This window comes from Pogonomyrmex barbatus, unplaced genomic scaffold, assembly GCF_055798465.1.
Source record: "Pogonomyrmex barbatus isolate J1 unplaced genomic scaffold, ASM5579846v1 scaffold2, whole genome shotgun sequence".
NCBI classification, from domain to species: domain Eukaryota; kingdom Metazoa; phylum Arthropoda; class Insecta; order Hymenoptera; family Formicidae; genus Pogonomyrmex; species Pogonomyrmex barbatus.
In genome coordinates this window covers 22782739-22803056 of record NW_028297116.1, presented here as the reverse complement: position 1 = coordinate 22803056, position 20318 = coordinate 22782739, and the positions used below count along the sequence as shown (strand labels likewise).

The 20318-nt window shown below is 40.9% G+C and overlaps 3 protein-coding genes and 1 long non-coding RNA gene across 8 annotated transcripts; 2 read left to right on the top strand and 2 right to left on the bottom strand.

The window, feature by feature from the left end:
• Positions 1-604: 604 nt before the first annotated feature.
• On the bottom strand, positions 605-1358 carry LOC148936763 (uncharacterized). Its single transcript, XR_016139326.1, has 2 exons — positions 1217-1358; positions 605-917 (listed from the first exon to the last, which is right to left on the bottom strand). It is a non-coding gene; the product is annotated as an uncharacterized LOC148936763 (long non-coding RNA).
• Positions 874-10691, top strand: nkd (NKD inhibitor of WNT signaling pathway naked cuticle). Of its 4 annotated transcripts, none has more exons than XM_089077101.1 (5): positions 874-1322; positions 5757-5980; positions 6430-6909; positions 7455-7756; positions 7968-10691. In XM_089077101.1, exons 1-5 carry the CDS (start codon positions 1028-1030, stop codon positions 8713-8715), a joined length of 2049 nt encoding a protein of 682 aa, XP_088933227.1. In that variant the 5' UTR covers positions 874-1027; the 3' UTR covers positions 8716-10691. The 4 variants fall into 4 exon arrangements, with proteins under 4 accessions (XP_088933227.1, XP_088933228.1, XP_011641851.2 ...); XM_089077102.1 differs by lacking the exon at positions 874-1322 and adding an exon at positions 1489-2524; XM_011643549.2 differs by lacking the exon at positions 874-1322 and adding an exon at positions 2381-2838.
• Positions 10692-12715: 2024 nt separating this feature from the next.
• LOC105430161 (uncharacterized) lies at positions 12716-18569 on the bottom strand. 2 transcript variants are annotated; one of them, XM_011643553.3, is made up of 7 exons: positions 18195-18569; positions 16883-17302; positions 16195-16657; positions 15931-16088; positions 15680-15847; positions 15024-15593; positions 12716-14897 (listed from the first exon to the last, which is right to left on the bottom strand). In XM_011643553.3, the coding sequence occupies exons 2-7, from the start codon at positions 17271-17273 to the stop codon at positions 14770-14772; spliced, it is 1878 nt and encodes a 625-aa protein (XP_011641855.2). In that variant the 5' UTR covers positions 17274-17302; positions 18195-18569; the 3' UTR covers positions 12716-14769. The 2 variants fall into 2 exon arrangements, with proteins under 2 accessions (XP_011641855.2, XP_088933230.1); XM_089077104.1 differs by lacking the exon at positions 18195-18569 and adding an exon at positions 17541-18018.
• Positions 18570-18650: 81 nt separating this feature from the next.
• Positions 18651-19990, top strand: LOC112552851 (mediator of RNA polymerase II transcription subunit 29-like). Its single transcript, XM_025219098.2, has 2 exons — positions 18651-18895; positions 19054-19990. Exon 2 carries the CDS (start codon positions 19061-19063, stop codon positions 19706-19708), a length of 648 nt encoding a protein of 215 aa, XP_025074883.1. The 5' UTR covers positions 18651-18895; positions 19054-19060; the 3' UTR covers positions 19709-19990.
• The last annotated feature ends 328 nt before the right edge of the window (positions 19991-20318 follow it).

The window sequence follows — 20318 nt, the reverse complement described above, 5'->3', positions numbered from 1 at the left end:
CTCAATGACGAGGGTATCGATTCCTTCAATAGAAATGAACCGGAAGTTCAGGATTTCCTTCTTCCTTTTTTTAATAACAATCGCGAGATTAAGTTTCTTTACGCGTAATGTTACACACTTGGGAGGAGTGGGGGGAGGAGAGGCGAGGGGATGATGCTTATTTATTACGCAAATATATGCGAAGGGTAGAAAGAAAAATAACAAATTATACCGATCCTTGACTACTAGAGTTAAATTTGGGTTATTATACTATAACGTGTGATTTTTTTTTTATTATAATTCTGATCAATTTTCGATCCCGAGTAGTAAATAGTATCATATTTTATATCGGAAAATATATCCAATTTATTTCTCATTTTATTTTTCGCCACTGTAGTTGGTGAAAAAATTATCAAGTATTGTACGACATTGTAAATTAACAAATGAAAGAATCACTTAAAAAGAATATTTCTTTAATATTTTACAAGATATTTATATAAAAAAAATTTGATTTGTGGATCCAGGGAAAGAGAACTCTGTTTCCAATTAGGATTAATAAATTTGATGTAATAACTTCAATTAGTGATAATTATGTCAATGAGAAATTATGATAACGTAATTCATATATAGTGACTAAAATTTTTAATTCACAGAGATAGTCAAAGATCGACTTGCTGCGGCATGTCTCTTGAAAATGCGACATCGAGCGCAATAAATCAACGAGTTTGACGAGCGAGGCTTTCGGCTTTCGGCAACTTTGGTTCGGAACACCGGAAGATAACGGGGAAAGCCGTTGTCACTCAGCGATTGTGACGAAATTTGCGTTAATCTTCGAGACTGACGACGCCAGACGTCGGCGTCGGCTCTTGTCGGCACCAAAACTCGGAGTAACCGCGTGAAGTTAATCCTTCCTCATCGTTAAGGCCGTCTCGCGCTATCTGTAATCGAATTACGTTATACTTCTAAGTGAATATTATATTATTTTTTTAGAGAAAAATCTTTTATAATATATAAATAAAAATTTTAAAAATTACGAATATCCTGTCGAATGAAAATTCTAATTCATTACACATATTTACTTGATTATTCTCGGTATGAAAATAAAGAAATTACTCTTGTATTTTTATATAAGGCATACAAGTTTGAAAAATACATTCCATATGACGTGTGTATCTCCGTAATTACGTATGGCCAGAGTACTGTTACAGTTCTGGGTCGTGTAAACGGGGCTTCATACCGAGATTCTCTCCCCGTAGAAAGACTCTGCGGTGCTGGGATCTTCGATGAACGGGTATGCAAAGGAGAAAGAGAAAATAAGAGAAGAGAAGAGAAGAGGAGAGTAGGTAGGTAGAGGTTGAAGAGCCGTGCCGCGCCTCCTATCTTCAGGGTCCGTGTATCCTCGGCTCGGCACTGGACGACGACGAGCCGAGGAATACAGGCTTGCCTGTCTGCCTGCTCGCTTGCCCGCTTGCTTGCCCGCTTGCTTGCCCGCTTGCTTGCCCGCTTGCTTGCCCGTTTGCTTGCCCGCTTGCTTGCCCGCTTGCTTGCCCGCTTGCTTGCCCGCTTGCTTGCCCGCTTGCTTGCCCGCTTGCTTGCCCGCTTGCTTGCCCGCTTGCTTGCCCGCTTGCTTGCCCGCTTGCTTGCCCGCTTGCTTGCCCGCTTGCTTGCCCGCTTGCCTAATCGGCTGGTATGGTGGTGGCTGCTGCGACGCGATGGTGCCGTGCCGACAATGACAGTGGTAGTGGTGGTATGGCGCGCGGGTAGGTAGGGGAATCACGGAGAACGTGCTTTTAGGCGAGGACGAGCGCCCGTAGTCGTGTCCGAACCGCGAGACGGCTAAGTTTGTAGCTGCGAGAGAAGAAAGAGGAGGAGAGGCGGTGGTGGTGGTGGTGGTGGAGGAGGAGGATTTCCGTACTTCGCGCTTCGTTTCACCTCGATGCGCGAGTGACAAAAACGCACGATCCTTCCGGCAGTGTCGCGCGACGTTTTCGAGCGAGTGATGTGAGATTGTCACGTTCATACGTTCGTTCGTTCGTTCGTTCGTTCGTTCGTTCGTTCGTTGGCTCGCTCGCATGTACATTTATCTGTCAGATTTGTTTGGTGGAGTCCGTCACGAGCACGTGTGTACAGTGTGCGTCGGCGTCGGCGTCGGTGACGACGACGACGGCGACGACGGCGACGACGACGACGACGGCGACGACGACGACGACGACGACGACGACGACGACGACGACGACGACGACGACGACGACGGCGACGACGACGACGACGGCGACGACGACGACGACGACGACGACGACGACGACGACGACGACGGCAGCAACGGTCCTATGTACTCGCTCGGAATTTCAATGGTGCGTACATAAGGGCGACCCTGGAGTGTGTATTCGTGCCCCTCGTATGGTTTCCGGATCACCACCGGATGACAGATCGATGAGGTGCACGGGGTGCGGGGCGGATTGTTGTCACGAGGAGCTACGCCTAACCGGAAGTACCTGGGGGAGAGCAATACGGATAACTCGCATGCATCCAGGACGGCGTGTCGGTAGTTACGAAGGAAGAACAAAGTGTGCCGCCGGCCCGAGAGCGGGGAGTAAAGTGTAGAGGGATCACGACGATCGCCCGCACTCACTCACGCACCCATCACGCACGCACGCACGACGCACGCACGTACGCACGCACGCACGCACGCACGCACGCACGCACGCACGCACGCACGCACGCACGCACGCACGCACGCACGCACGCACGCACGCATGCACGCACGCACGCATGCACGCACGCATGAAGGTTCCATGGCTACCGGATTGGTAAAGTGGTGGCGAGCAAGGTTCCTCGCTGGCTACAGACCCTTTTCTGGTAATGATCTCGCCTTCCTTTCAAAACACGCGCGATATTGAGACTCGTGCTCCGTTCGGATCGACCATGAAAAGGGAAAAGAATGTTCGACACGCTCATTTAAATTCCCTGCTGGTGTCGATTAATAATAGTTTTTGAACGAATTTTTAATAAATCTTTAACGAGCTATTGTAAACAATTTACAGTCTTCATGTCTTTACGTGTTCATGTCTTTTTTATTTTATTTATTTATTTAGTCAAAAAGTAAATGTCTCATATGAAGATGAATTAATTGTGTATCCTTATTTAATTAAATTTAATCTTTTTCTGAACGTAATAATCAACGTGACATATCGTAATACATTATTTATCAACTTTGTTTTATTTTTATCAACTTTGTCAACGCCAAAAGTAGAATTAAAGAATTTTATATATAACAGATTTGCAGAAAATATAAAAATTCTTGGACCCACATTTAATTTAGATATTAAAATGCCGGTTATTTTAATTTACTTATCTTTTCACAAAAGGTGGTTTCCTATAAATTTTAAGATTATACTCGATATTTTTTGAAGTCTGGCGAGATAATCCGAGGAAAACTCGTTTATTTGCTTTTCTAACATTTTCTTATCAAGTGCATTCTTAGAAAACAGGTTTTAGAAATGTAAAAAAAAGATTTTGAAAATTAATTATTTCATTTTAAACGCGATATAATTTCTTCCGTTTGAAAAATCATTAAAATTCCATCCGTTGGAAAAATCATTAAAATTCTTTTCAGAAGATGATGTTATAAAGATGGTATGTTTTTCGTGGAAATTTTAAGTAAGTTTCATCCAGATCGAATTATGGCATTCGGATACCTGAGAGACCTGGTTAAAAAGTGGCGGAGGGTAGTAAAGGAGATTTCGAAGAAAAAAAGAATGCAGACGAGCACAGCGGTGGCGTCTGTATTCTTACAATCAATCGTCTCGTCGCAAAAGAATGACCGTCGTCAGTGCTGGATAATGCCAAGATATTATCGAGGTGGATACCACGTGGTCTTACGTCATACTTACACTTTTCTTGGCTTTCGGCCTATCTATAGTCTACATGCTTGTCTCGTAACGCGTCGTTGAAGATAGCGCGGAAATTGCGGTGCGTGCATTTAGCGACAAAACAAAATTGCTCCAAGTTCTTACGTCTTTCCGATTTCTCGACACGAGTTTGACGAGTCTCCTCAAAACTGCAAAATCATTGTTAATACATACTTTATATAATTATTAACTTTCTCGACTGACTCTAACAACATATGCGAAAAAATGTGAAGACATCAAGTGTTTTACGAAATTTTACTTGGCAATATCTATCTTTTAATATATTTTAATAATTATATTTTTATTATATTTTTTATTTGCTCATCATATCGTGAATCTGAAAAAATTTTCGAAATACGCCTACGAGTCTCAATATCGTTCATCATTTAAATAGATAACAATTGCGTGTCGAAATAGTTATTAAAATTATTCACTCAATGTGAATATATTAGAATAAGTTGTTAAAGAGAGAAAATATGTGCAAGTCCAATTGTTAAGAATAAGATGTAAATAATGGTGATATTAGAAATTAAAGAGTTGGAAAAGTAGTGAATTAACACATCCATGCTGCGTTGTATATTTGTGCATGTGCATTTGCATATTGCACGTGTATATTTTTCAATTCGGAAAGATTAACTAACGATTACGTGTCAAGTTGCAACTTCCGAGAACAATGTACCGCGGATGTTTCGTCAGTTTTCGCGCGTGGTAGTCCCGGGTATCAAATGTCGGAGGTAGATTTGTGCACACCTCTTACGCACACGAGTCATGCGTATGTACGCACGAGACCACATGTACGTGTCTCTCTGCCGCTGTTGAGTCCGAGTTTAACAGCCGCGTCTATCGCACATCCGCGCTCTGTGCCCGTTAGGTAGGACGCGTTTACGGCCCATTACACAATGGTTGACGATAAAACCGAAGCCTGCGATTCAGAACGTAAAAGCCGAGAGATGCCATTCAAAGGGGGAGTACGCGAATTTAGAAAACGAATGGTTTTCGACATTTTCTGTTCTTCTCTTTCCGTGCGTTTTTTTTTTTTTTTTTTTTTTTTTTTAAACATCGCGCGATGATCGCTCGCGGCGCGATATTGTCAAGAATTGAAAGACACGAATTTTCTCTGTAACAGCAGTCCTTGAAAAATAATAGATTCGCTTGAAAAGAGAAAAATCGAGTCTTCGTGGAAAAGCAAGTAAAAATATAGGTTTTCTCACGTGACATTTTCAAGAAGAAAAAGAGAAAAAAGAAAACGATGATCGTGGAAAGTTTAGAATAATGATTGTTTCACCAGTTTCGATGACACGTAAACGTGGAAATCGTTTTTTTTTTTTTTTTTTTTTTTGCGAATGCCGAGATCTCCGAGATATTATGAGAGAACCGAGATTCGACGGTTCTGCTTAGAGAATTCCAGCTGCTTCCCCGGTTATACCAGTCGCCGAAAGGTTTTCTCCCCGGCGGGACGCGCCGTCGGCGCGGGGAAGCATAAAAATACCGCCTGTACACCAAACACGCCACCGGTCGCGGATGCCGCGCGCGGCGTGTGTTAAAATGCCGCCTTTTATTCGCTCGTCTGCCTCTCTCGCTCGAGGGCAGAAATCGCGATCGTGCGCGACGGGAAAGCGAGCGAGCGACCGGAGAGCGGCTTTCCGATCGCGTTCCCGGCTCGCGCCGCGCCCAGCAATCGCGCGTTTGCGCGTCGACATATAATAAAACGAGAAATACATAATGCGCCCTTACGAAATAATAGAAAAACACAAACGTAAGCAATCTAATCTCATCTCTCTTTCCCTTTCGAAGAAAGATCGCATAAATCAAAAGTCTTGTTTGGTAGTCTCTTCGAATAACGAAACTTCCTTGTTATCTGTTCAGTCGTAGGGACCAATACGGAAGGTAGCGATTCCGAAGAGTTGCTGACGGGCGTCCCAGCGACCTGCAACGTCTCGCCACCACCGACGACGACGGAGTCGCGGCCGATTTTAATTTCCCCCGCGGAGTCGCCGCAGGTCGCGACTGATGGCTCGAGCGTGCCTGCAGGACCTACCGGTAATGATGAACAGCCTACTTGCGGTACAACGAAACAGCTTAGTTTTGAGGTGAAATATTTTGATTTATGTACTTATCTTAGGTAGGAAAGCTACTTTTGCTAGCGAACACGGCGTCGCGCACGTTGATCAAATGAACGTTCAAATGAACTTTCCATCAAAATTTGTAATTTGCTTTCTGTCAACTTTTGCAAGTACTATTCAGCAATTTATATTCAGCAGTTAATATTACATTTATTATATTATATTTTTTAATTCGCGGTGTAAATATTTCTGCAGCAATTGTTTCATCTGGCATTTTTTCCTTTGAAATTCCGATTTCGTGATATTAAACGAAAGAGAAATGTATAATATCTTTTAAGCGCATAAAATATTCGCTTGTTATCAAGATTTCCTTTTCGACACGACTCAATATGTGTTACTCGTATTTATTAGAGTCGTGTACTCGAGTTTTTTTTTTTTTTTTTTTTTTTATTCAAACGATCCTGTTCTCGTTGCAGGAATTCGAGTGCGACGTGTCGGTCGCGGAGGGCGACCGGCGGCGGCAAGAGTTCTCCTTCACTCTGTACGACTTTGACGGACATGGGAAGATCACCAAGGACGACATAGCCGGTCTGGTGACCACCATCTACGACACGTTAGGCGCCTCTATCCAAGTACCGCCGTGCGGCAGCAAGACGATTAAAGTGAAACTGACGGTGTCGCCGGATCAGCGGGCCAGCAGCAGCAGCAGCCAGGCGCCGCGCAATGCCGCCGGCACCTGCCTAAATGCCACGCAGACGCCGCAGGCTACGACGTCGCCCGGCGGTCACCAGCACAACTCGTCGTCCTGCTGCCATTTGAAGCACGCCGCCTCGTGCAGCCACGCGGCGACGACAACCGCCGCCACCGCAGCCGCTGCCGCTGCCGCTACCACTACCGCTCGGAATGGTGCGAGCAGAGTTCCTAGAAGGAGAAGAGCAACGCGGTATCGTTGTCAGGTGAGACCTACATTCCTCGTGTGAACTACGTTGCGTATATACGTCGGCAGCGACGGCGGCGGCAGTGGCGGCCGCCGTGGCCGGCCGTGCCGACATCCAAGCCATGCGCTCGCGATACGCGCGTCGGGATGCCAAAGAAAAATGAAGAAGTAAAAAGGGGAATGCTCTTTGCGAAGTTTCCTCTCGCGAGATTTTGGTTGTTGATATATAATTAATATAATATAATCTATCCATCGAATCTTTATTATACTAGAATTTATTATACTAGAATTTATAACTTAAAGTTTTAACGATTATATTTTTAAATTAAAAATATAATTGTAGATATTTTATAGATATTATCTTTTGACAGATTGAATCGATTGTTAATTAGATAAGGCAAAATTTTCTTTAGTATAAAATATAAAGTATAAATGATAAAACATTTACGTATTTGCGTATCTTCATAAATTATGCGCTTTGTTTAGTAGGAATACGTTTGAATTGACGTGATATTTTTGACATCGCGCTTACATTTGTTTTATTATTTGCCATTTCAATTGCAGACTGAGCGAAAAGAAGTGGAGACTCACAGCGAGAATGACGATGAGAACGCCCGAACGAATCGAGTACAGCAGGAGGAGCTGCGTAGAAGAGTCGGTCCGGTGCCCCATTTACCATCTCCCTATTCAAACAGCTCGGAGGGTGATGTGAGTGATGATAGTGACACTTCCCCCACGTTCTCGCCATTAACGCCGCTTCTTACGGCGAATCAGAGGAAACGCAGCGGCGCTCTACAAAGACAACAATTACTGGAGATTATTCAGGCTAACATGGAAAAAAATAATCTCAGTTTTCACACATCAAGGTGAATCAATTGCAGCGATTAATTTTGCAAAAATAGTGCATATTAAATATTTCGTGTATTTTTATTTATATAATGCATAGTGGATAATTAAAATTCTTTTTTCATCGATGATCTTTGAATACCTTCTTAAATATTATTTAATTAAATTAAGATATTTAAAGCAATATCCTGTCTTGATTAAAGATTTAGAGATCTATTTTTCCGCCTGCAGGAAACGCCACCAAAATGATCAACCGCGCATTCCATCTCACAGTCCCCACTTAGAAACCACGAATCATAATAATCAGGACTGTCACACATCTCTGGAGCCTCGTCAAACAGCGACGAATTATCACAAACCAATTCGGGAGAGCACTCATCATTCCGTGTCGTTTCCTAAAACGCCGGCCAAGTCGCGATCGGCAAATCTGAGGAAAACGCGGCACGCAACGCCGAGGACATATTCGCAGTTGCTGAATCGTAACGTGCTCGCATCGACGACGGTCTACAACGAGACCGCGCAACATACAACCAACAGCAACAACGTGACGCATTCCTCTCCGAACTATACGTCGTATTCGCAGTTGTTTAATCGTAACGTACTCGCACCGACAACGGTCTACAACGACACGCCACAACATACCACTAGCAGCAACAACACTCATCGCAATATTGTTAATCTCGTGCCTAACAACAATCAGCAAACGGTCAATCATCAAACGATCACCAACAATCATAGCAACATACAGCGCAACGATGCGCAATTCGCTCATATGCAACAGTGCGGTAGAGCGAGCAAGAAGCATCAGTTGAAACACGCCACGCGGGAGCAGGATCAGGCTCGAGCCATGGCGCAGGTTGTGCGTTGGCTCGAACGTGAATTTTCGCAGAACGCAGTGGCAGCCACGTCTAGCCGAAGACACGTCCACGAGCACATACATCATCACTATCATCATTATCACAACGAGGCTTTGGTTTAATTAGCAGTCGTAATTCGAAGTCTCCAATCTTTTCGCTTTAGAAATCTTTACAATATCAATGAAATTGAATTTTAGAAGGGATTTCTCGATGTGTAATTTGTATCTATGTTACTATTATTTTGACGTCAGGAAAACGACTTAGCGTTTCACGTCGTGAATGATGCTTTTTTCAAATTGTATCGCGAGAGCTCGATCTGGTGTGTTTTGTTTTTGGGCTCTCGTATATACATGCTGTATTGATTATTTTAGGAAATCATTTTTGTATTTTGAATTATTCATAGAATTTCCTTTGTCTTCGTGAACAAGGCGAACTGTTACTACGTTCGTTCGATTATTTATCTATTTGTAACGATTGACGATGATGAATAATTCATGTATTTTTATTCACTTAAGCAACCGAGTTTTCCTCGGTTATTAAAAAATGTAGTATTTTTGCATGTCATCTTTTTTATAAATTTTTAAGTTAATTGAGAATAGGCAAGACACAATCTCTCCGTTTACTAACTGCACTTTTTTTAAAAAAAGGATTTATGAAAGACATATGTTTAATATAAATTAATTTGTGCAGGTCGTTTTAAGCAGAGACATAGTTACTATGAATCTCAGGCTTATGAACATGTCATTATGAAAAAGACGAAACATCACCTGATTAGAATTGCAGTTTAATAACAAAATATGTATACTACATTTGCGATCATATTCTTCGGAATTGAAAAATCATACATAGACTGTTGTATGCTATAGGACAAAATTACATTTTTGGGCGGAAAGAAGAAGAATGCAATCGCTCTTTCTCGAGCGCGATAAAACTATTCATCGTTGTACATAGAAAAATATCCCAAAGAGAATTTTTTCAGTATACAAGCGTTACGATTAAGAGTAAAAATCTAAAGTCGTAACGGAGAAAGCGAAGCGTTCGAAACACGAAGACTCTGCTACGAATGTTCCTGTATAACCGGAGGGTTATGTAATAATTTTTTTTACCAAACGTAGTATTCCTAAACGAACGCGATTTTGATGGTGCTTGTATACCCGTACATTCGAGCAAACGCACAATTTCGGTAAATAAATGCTTGAATCTCTCATATACAGGGCGTTTCACTTCTATCGATTCATATTTCAATAATGGATTTCTCGATCATTTAAAGTGAATTTTTCTCTAAAAATTCGGGATATTAATAAAAAAAAAAAAAATAATTATAAAGGAGTAATTTAAGCTTTAAAAAAGGAGATGGGTTAATAGATAATTTCGCGCTCACGAATAGATAAAATTGATAAAACTTTTACTTCAAAGTTGATTCGAAAAAATATATAAATGTTAAAAATTTAAAGATTGTATAATTAAAAAAGATGAAGCAACATTCTTACTATCTGTCTATGGAAGAGTAATGCCTTAGCGGTGGTACACCCTGTATATCTTGCTAGTCCTATATTACGACAAATAAAAGCTCTTTGCTTATCCGCAGGGTACAGTGGATATTTAGAAAGAGTGACTATTGAGTTCTTACTAGTGCCTTGTAATCTAGAACTCGTTTCATACTTGTGAATATTGGTCCCCTTTAGCAAATCTCCTATTCTTTGTACTCGTCGCACGAGCAAGAGTTATCTCATAATAGGCAGTCTGTATTTTTTCAGTCTCGTCGTTTTAACTCGCAGAAATTTTGATTGTTGAATGGCATACTATTTACTATTAATGCGTGTTAGAAAATGCGCGCGTAAACGGAACTATAAAAAAAAAAAATTGACAATATTCTCTGAATCGGGTGTCACAATGAAGAGTATTATGATTACCTTTAGCGGTAGCGATCGACATTATAATTAAGATTAATGTTAAGACTAGACATATTGACAAATGTAAGGGTCCTAGATAATCATGTTGCGGGACATGTAATTTTATATATTGGTATTTGTAATCTCTGTAGATATTTTCTGTAACTTTTTTTTATTGATATTTATTAAAACACGTTTTTATACTACGTCAGTCGTATTTATTTACCGAGTTGTTTGCGCGTGGTGTAACGCGTCCCGTAAACATTATTAGGATCGATTAAAGACTTGCTCGTCCACGATCGATCTAAAAAATAAATCTAACATTTATCCGATCTGAAGATTATCTCTGTGAATAATGTGATTCTTGCAGAAAAGCGAGTATTTTCAAGTCGATTAAGGAATAAGTGGATCGTATTCGTCTTGCCGCGCGCATCGAAAAAGACAATCCTCCGCAAATATATTTCTGGACGTCACTTTATTATACATACATAACCAAAGGACCTTTGTACAAAACACTTTTGTGTGTGTCTGCGTTAATTTTTTTTTCGCTTTGCCATCGAGAGAGCGTGAACTGCGTGAAGTAATACATATCTCACCCTCTATTCGTTCGTAAAATGCTTATCTTATTCTTATGGTTATTCTACGAGACCAAAATCAACTTTCATCGAAATCAAAGGAAGAGACGCCTCCCCGAGGTGAAGGAGGGAGGGCATTTCTTTTCTACAGGTATATAAAAATTCTTGTTACTTAAGATAGCGTGAGAGAATGCGCAAATCGCGCTCATTCGGCGAAACTGGGTACAAGCACATAACGACGCACAGAAAGTTATTCAATTCGATCATCATATCGTTCCCACATTTTTAACGGTGTTCAAACATTATCTCTTCTTTTTTTCGACACGTCAAGAGTTATTATTAATCCTGCCATGCGTCGCGTAAACGGTTGTGTGCTGCACATTTTTCTATCGTAATTGAAAAATTCGTACGATCAATTCGATTCTATCTTACATGTAAATCTGAAATAAAATTTACAAATCAAATTTCGGAAGTAATTTAAGGATGATAGTTGCGGGATGTTCACCTTCGAATTCGCGCGCGTGACAGGGTTCTTAATAATGCACAATCCCTTAACTCATTAACGAGACGCGCACGTAAAACCGCAAGATCGCCCAGGCTAAAATTAAGCGGTCGAACAAAAGGGAACGAGAATTGTTCGTAATTTGTTTCGAAAATTTTTATTTATCTACCGTGATCGAGAGCAGGGAGGAAAAAAAAGGGATCCAGAATGATGAAGAGAACCGTGCAAAACCGATCCGCTCTCGCGAACGTCCGATCAGAAATATGTACACCGCGGGGGGGGAGGGAGGGAGGGGGTACTCCGGGAGAGATTTACCGCCACAAGAGAGGAAGTAAAAGTCGAGAACGTAAAGAGACGCGGTGTGCGAGAAAGATATGATCACTTAGAGTACTCCTATGTATGCATATACCACGAGCGATATATGTCAACGGATATATACATCGTACAGTTAGTTTATTTGATTACTTTAGCAAACCAGCATCCGAAGCACTTATATATATATATATATATATCTAATAAGAGCTAACGTTAAGACACTTAATCGTTACGCGAGTCGAAAACGTCTCCCATAGCCCATAGATCGCATCTTGCGGGATTTCACTCAGCTTCCAACTCGGCGGTTGTTTCATCTTCTCATTTCAGATGCGAGCGTCGACGATGTCTCCCGTCAGGAGCTATCGGAGCACGAGCTCAAGATGAAAGTCGAATACGTGTAAGAACGAAGAGGATCCAACACAGGCGAGGAAATCTCTTTTCGAATCGGAGGAGTTTGGGGGGGGGGGAGAAGGGGAAGGAATAAATTTCTCGCGCAACGTTGAATTACATTTCATTAAACGTATTTTAGTCGCACTTAACGAGGGTCGGGATGATAAAGAACGATATCTAGAAGCTGCGTGTCGAATGAAGAATTATCATCTTCATGTCGACGGTTCTGGATAATTGCATTTACTGATTGCACATTTTTTTTTGTTGACGATCGCGCTTGTACTCTCCTATCTTTTCTTTTTTTGGGGGGGGAGGGGGGGGGAAAAGAAAAACGCGTAAAGCGTTTCTAAAGCGAAATCGAGCAATAATAAGATGAGCAAACAGTTTTGTGTGTGTACGTGTGTATATGTTTGTCGTGTACGTATTGTTACTAGAATTCTTGACTAAATTTATACAGTATGTCTTGTATGCGTATATTTCTCAAATACAATGTGCAATGGACCAAATATATGACAGGAGTGATATCTTATTCGTGTATGCGTGTCCCATCTCGAAGAATTAAAAATTCCACCTTAACCATTTATTTATAATTATATTGTATTCTATCTTCGTTTTATCTTTTTTTTTTTTTTTTTCGAGCAGAGGTCGATATGCCTGTTCTTTTCCTTTCTTAAACGGCATCGCGGAATCGCGCGTGTGTTTGCATTCAACGTTCAACATATTAACGCCCATGATCGAGAAACAATTATCGAGAAAAACTGCGTAATAGGCTAAATGAAAAAAGCGGGTGTCGCGTGATACGTGCTAAGCGAATTGCGATGTGAACGCCCTAATTTCACTTCTGAAACGCCACGAAGGAGACCCCCCTCGACGGTAACACTCGTATGCACAATTTTGATTATCTAATCGCCTTATGTACACGTGTTCGGGCAAAATCAAGCAAGAGACGATTTCTCAACAGCCGATGTATAAAATACGTTTACACATATCCTGACATGGGATCCTAGTCAAAAAAAAAAAGGTCGCGGTCGACGATGAACGAGCACATCTTCGTTAATGCTCAAAGCTGCCGATCATTCGGAACGTTAGAAATAATCTATCTGTTTCGCAAGATTCTCGTACCTCTACTGTCATAGTGTATAAAAAGAGAAACATATATGTCTCATTACACATTACACAATCAAACGATACACATTCTAACGGTTTCTTTACGAAAAGAAAATACATTGATACAAGCTTGCGTTCTTGTCAACGAACATACAGGATATAAAATATGCGCTACGTTAAAATATTTATGAATTTATATATAAATTTGGCGAAATATATAAATCATAATCGTATGATATTAAATATACACTTCGTCATTGTATAACTCGAAAAAAAAAGATTAAAATTAACATGTATATAAATCAAGATTTATACAATTAAAATTTAAAACTTATCGTTCTAAATAAGTTGTTGTATCTTCTTAAAATTACATCTATGTAATTAAAATCATAATAATGTGGCACTCTCTCGCTCTCGTTTTCTCTTTCTCTCTCTCTCAATCTCTCAATCTCTGTTCAATTACAGACCCTGCGATTTTACAATAACGGGTCGTCGCAAGTGCAAATTGAAAAAACAAACTAAGCAACGTGCTACTTTCCATTCGCGAGTCTTTCGCGAATCCTTGGCTTGACAAGGAGACAATTCAGGGCACTTCTTTACTCTGCCTGTTTTTATATAGGCGCTGGACCATTTTTATGTGCTATTTTTTTAACAGCAAGGATTCAGCATAATGTACAGTAATGTATTGTACTTCGAAAGCCTTTACCGATCGATCGACCGTGAATTAGTTCAGGAGAATCGGTAATACTTCGGGATTCTCATTTTCTTTGTTGACGCTATTTTTTCATATTTCTTTCTCTCTTACTCTCTCAATCTCTCTCTCTCTTTCTCTCTGTTTTACATATAACTCCTACCTCTTCCAGACATGTATATTTGTACATAATATATATATCATATCCAATGGAAAGTGTACATTAAAATTAACTGAATCACGTACGGTTCACTCACAACATCAAAAATAGACTATTGCAAGAGTGCATTAGTATGTGACACCCTGTAGATTAGTTATTACTCAACTCAAGGTACCGTTCCCGCACATTTCGTGACTTTCTTCCTCCTGAAGGAGTCTGAGACGTAGACGATATGTACAAATTTTGTATGATATCACAATATCGCTCACACATAAATCTCTGAGTCTCTTTTTCCTTATCTTTATTTTTTACTTTTTTTTTTTTCAAATGCGACTTGACGAATCAGAGATACAAGTCGTTGATCCCGTATCATTGGACTATAATATTATCGCAGGACATGATACATTTAAAAATCTTGAGATCCATACATATATTACATAACAAATTGATTGCAATTTCAAGTGGGGTGTACCACACGTACATATTGCCTACGATACAGACTCGGCTGTAACTGTAGCGTAAAAAAAGCAACGTTAAGTTAGTTTTATGCCCGACCGCGTGGTTTCTTCCTTGGAGAAGGTGCTTCTTCAGTCGAAACGACGCCAGTGGTAGCGGCTACACGCTTTGGACGTCCTGCCGTTTTACTCGATTGCTGTGTGGCTTGAGCAGAACCTTTAAAAATTAATTTCAAATTTTTAAATTATTTTCTGCTCAAAGAAATATATTTAAAGAAATAATTTATTTTTGAGATAATTTATTTTAGATAATTTATTTTAATGCATAATACGCATTTCATACCTCCGAGTTTTGTTCTTGGAACTCCCCTGGTGCCGTTATTACTTTGCTGCTTGCCGTTTTTTTTTAAATCCAATTTTTTCATTTCTACATTATTTTTGGTATCCGCCACAGTGGGAACGTTGATAGCGGGATTGACAGTGATTGTTGTAGTCGTAGTAGTAACAGCGGTTGCAGGAGCACTAGCAGTGGTAGAAGTAGCGACTACTGCAGCAGCACCAGCAACAGCTGTAGCGTTAGTCGTGACGGTAACAGTAGCTGCAGCGGTAGTTGTACCAGCAGTAGTAGCAAGATCATTGCCTAAACTATTGCCAGATTTTGTGCTTCTGTTTAGTGCTCTCTCTGCCCTGCTGCTACCCTTCGCGACAGATTTAGCAATCGCCAATGCTTTGACCGATCGTTTCTTGGCGCGATTCGTTTTGGATGTTTTCCGATTGCGATCCGATTCTTCCTCGTCGCCGTCGTCATCCGTAGAACTCGCGACTCGCTTAGACTTTTTACGATTCGGTTTTTCGTTTTGCAAGCCTTTTCTTCTCTTCAGCTGCGACTCATCTTTATAGAGCGACAGATCCACTGCAAAAATAAAATACGCATTGTGATTTACATATTACTCGTTCGATATAAAATTGTATCGTAAAAACAATGTTATGATTACTTACATCCATCGGGATGTTCTTCTGTAACTCGAGGTTTCTCAGATAGTCCAGATTCAACATCGATAGCTCGTTTCAAGATGTTTTCTGTGCGTAGTAATTCTATTCTGGTTAACCAGAATTTTTGCTTATCGACTTTGTTTAGGTTCAGATTTGTTAATATACAATCGAAATCTGAAAATTAATTAAAATTAAAAATGACAAATATGATATATATCACCGTAAATAATGCTATAAATGAAAATATGTGATAATACCTATGGTATCATAGAAATCGGGTGAATAAAATTCACCATTATTTGTATCTTGTGATAACCAACGTATACGAATGCGTCTGCTTGATTTGTAAATATTTTGCATCGCTTGACATACATAAAAACTTCCCTCTGCATTCCTCACAGCCAAAAATTCGTTTCTAATAATAAATATTCAATAATTAATTCGCACTCATAAAATATTAAATTGTTTATATTAAAATATATATAAAATACGATAAAATTTTTATTGAATAAAATGCTTACTTATAGAACATAATGAGTTTATCATCTGTAGCTTTAGAACCAGGAGTCTTATTAAGATTTTTAACCAATAAAGCAATCTCCGGTAATGGACTTTGATAGGGCTGTGTTTGAACTCGGTTTCTCTTAGGTTTACTTGCTCCGTCAGTAACTACAGTAGATGCTGCTTTCAAATCTTTCAGTTCTCTAGATTTTCGTTTAGTTGTTTTCGGGGAGGTAGTGACTTTTGCGTCAGGTTTATATGTACTAGTTAATGTTGCAGTGGCGTTATCGCTCGATACTTTCGTACTCTGATTTGTAGGTTTCGGCTTTGGAATCTCGTTCTTTGCTTGTGTATCTTCTGTTTTATGTGGAGATTGTTTTATATGTACAGGAGTGTTAACGGCTTTGCCATCCGATTCCTTTGATCCATTATTTACAGGAATCTTCTTTTCTTCAACTTTATTTTGTGTTGGTGTACATACCGCTAGATAAGAGTATAGAGAAATATGAGTTTATGATTATTTGTTTTATACGTAATATCAAATTTTATTTACATCGCACATAATGCAAGCCACAAGCAACAATAATTTATTGATATAAAATATTGATTTGTGCATGTAATATCATTAGGTCCTATACATTTCAAATGAAAACTTTTCAATTTCAAAACAAAGAGGGGAAAGAGAATGAGAAATAATGTGCTACTTACGAGTATTCAATGGAAACTCCATTAAGGATGTTAGCACCTGTTCCGATTGCATCTCACATGGTTGTTCTTGAGCAGGAGTCTCAGGACTGAGATTGTTGTTTCTGTTGGACTCACTTTGCTTTACAACAGCAGGCACGTCTTGCTCAGTTTCAGTTTTCGTGATCTCTACGCCGTTTGGAATCAATTTTTCAGCTTCCGGTTCCTTCTCCATATTACTTCCTATATATGGCGGGGTCTGATATACCGAGGGTCTGTGATCTTGCACTAGACTAAGCGGTTGACTGGGTGGTTGCAGCGTGACATAGCTTAGTCCGCTGCCAGTCAACGGCTTCATCGATCCTGACTCTGATCCCGGTACCACCTTCTGTGCCATGGCATTTATAGGAAGCATGGAGTAGCTGATAGATTACAGCAATGTACCTGTGACATCATTGATTTAAGACAGATGTGCTTGCAGTAATTTTTCCTACTTACATATAAAATTGGCGAAAACTAGTAATTATAACCAAATATATAATTTTCTGCAATTTATTTATGTCGAATTGTATTTCAACGATGTACTGCTGATTGTACAGAAATGTATATTTATAATCCTTTTAAACGTGCAATCAACTTGTGCATAACAAAATCATTGTGGTTACAATTATTGATAATTTGCCTTTGATGATTATTCCGTTGAGTATGCTGTAAGTCTCATATTGCTATTCATGAACGTATCGAAGCAATTAAGAAACAAGAAAAAAAAAGGTCTGTATGATAATACAAAGTTTATATAACACAAATTATCACAGCGAGAGTACATTACGGACACTTCTCTCTGTACATTCCCACAGCAGGCCGAGTAGATACCTAGGCGCGTTACCGCGGACGTAATCTGGCGATAAAAAAAAAAATGGAAACGTTTGTTTCCGCTAATAACCCGAGGAACGCGGGGTAAGAGGGAAAAAATGCAGACGGAGCAAACGAGAGAAAGAGAGAGGTAGATAATGAGAAATGCGGGGATGAGGAAGCGCATGGCGAAGTGACGAGAAAATCGTGAAAGGCGGGATACGCGCGACTAGCGGAGACGAGTGGACACGAGGGGGGCGGGTGGAGGGTAGAGAGGGGGTAATTAAAGGAGTAAACATAAACACGGGCGAATTTTCGCCGCGGGGACGCAGCTGGCGGGACGGAACGCGCGCGCGATGCAGCGCGGTGTGGCGCGGTGTGGCGCGGTGTGGCGCGGTGTGGCGCGGCGCGGCGCCGCGGCGGTTTGGGGACGGCGCGCTCGTGATCGTACGATCGCGCTCGCACTCGGCGTTCGCTACGTTACCTGCGATCCTACCGCGTAGCGGGGTGGGGGCGACCGTGTAACAGGAATCCGCCAGTGCACGATGCAGGGTCCCCCGTGTTCCGGGAGATTAGTCGTCGCCGCTGGTTGTATTGCCAACGCACACACGGGTTAGATCGTTCGCTCAAACGCTTTGGCCGGCACTGAAATCAGCCCCGTCCCACGCCTATCATTTCACACAGCGTGCACGCGCCATAACGGGACAACGCGACGACGTAGCCGACGTAAGGCGGATGATAGGCGCACGATAGGCGAGCACGGGTTAAACGCGCACACGATCCGCCGAACAACAGAACCGACGAGAGCGACGAGGAGCTTCCGCGCTTCTTCGACGATGGCCCTGGCTTTACCAGCGGGAGCGAGCAGGAATGCCAGTCGTTAGATGGCGTCGGTTCCCCCCGGACGCCATGCGTGATTCGACTCGGTCCCTCGCTGCCGCGCGCCGATTGGTCGTCGCAGCCGCCAATAAGGCTTCGCACCGGACGATGCGAGCCTAAGGCGCGATACACAGCGGCGCGACCGAGCGTCCGAATGCGCGCAGTTTCGAGTACGCCGTGAACTCACGCGTCTAACCTAACCTAATAACCTAAGTTGGAATACCTTGTGTATACTTGTGAACTTGCAACTGTTGTCCGATAAATCTAATTTCGTTTGATATTCGATTAACAAATTAAAAAAAATTGGTAAGACAGCATGAGGAGCACGTGTTTTTTAATAAATAAAATTGACAAAATTATATGTCAGTTAACTCGTACTGCTATTATTTTGTCTCCATTTTTGTTATATATTAGTTACATATATTGAACATGTAATCATTAAAATGATTTTGTAAATATGACAGGACCAAGATGAATATCCCGCCGATTCAACAGCCGGGAACGATGGGAGTAGCACAAATGGGACAGCCGGTGAATTCTCAATTGGCTCAGAATCAACAGCAGGCACAGCAAACTCAACAGCAACAGCAGCAGCAGCAACAACAACAGCAGCAACAGCAGACACAGGACAAACTGGATAATATTTCCAAAGTGAAATCTTTGGTTGCTCCCCTGAGGGAGTCACTAGCCATAGCTCTTAAAACTGCAGCACAGACGTTACATCAAAACAGTTTGGTTGATGTAGGAAAAGGTATAGAACAGCCGGATCATCGTTTTAACAAGAACATGGAAGAATTTTACTCCATTTGTGACCAAATTGAGCTACATCTAAAGACTTCCATGGAGTGTCTGTCACAGAACTCCAGTTCAATTCGGTATCTACCAATGGCAGTTATAACGACTCGCACCGACACAGTGAGTACACAGGAAGGACCAGCGCTATCCTATCCACAATTCCTCATGACGGTGCGAGCACAAGTGAAGTATGCTCTTGATGTTCATGCAGCTTTTATGGCTTGCGCCGATGTGATAACGAATGGTGACCTAGCTTTACAACAACAGCAGCCGCAACATCAACATCAACACCAACATCAACATCAGCATCCTCAATCCTCATAAATTCTAGAAAAATATGTGTCTGACAAAATAAGACATCAAAAATGAAGAAGCCAAATTGATTGTCCTTTCATGGTCTAATGATATAAATATTGTTATTTAATTATACACGCGCCAACAAAATACATAGTTATTGTAATTGATATGTGTAAGAAAGTATTTTAAGATAGTCTATGTTAATATGTATGTATGTATCATCAAGTGAGGTTTAAACAATAAGGATTTTTTTCATTTTAGAAATGGATGAAATTTATATTGTAATAACAAGACTTGAGTCTGACTAAATCGTTTGATATTATTTTTAGTATATATACTTGATATACTTTCAAGTATACTGTTTTATGAAAAAGTCATAAGTTATACTCTCGTCATCAGTAAGTCGTAAACATGTGTCACGACTCGAGAATTCCGTGTGCGATATAAATCATTATACGAGATAATATTCGAATCTCAAGTCAATTACGAAACGTATCGAATGTTTCGATCGCAGGTTTGCATGTGACAGCATAGCATCGTTAACGTCTCATTAGAATTCCCGTGAACGAGATATCGCCTAGAGGCACGCGTTCCAAGCCCCCCTCCGTCCTCCCCTGATTAATGTGGTGCCGAAAGT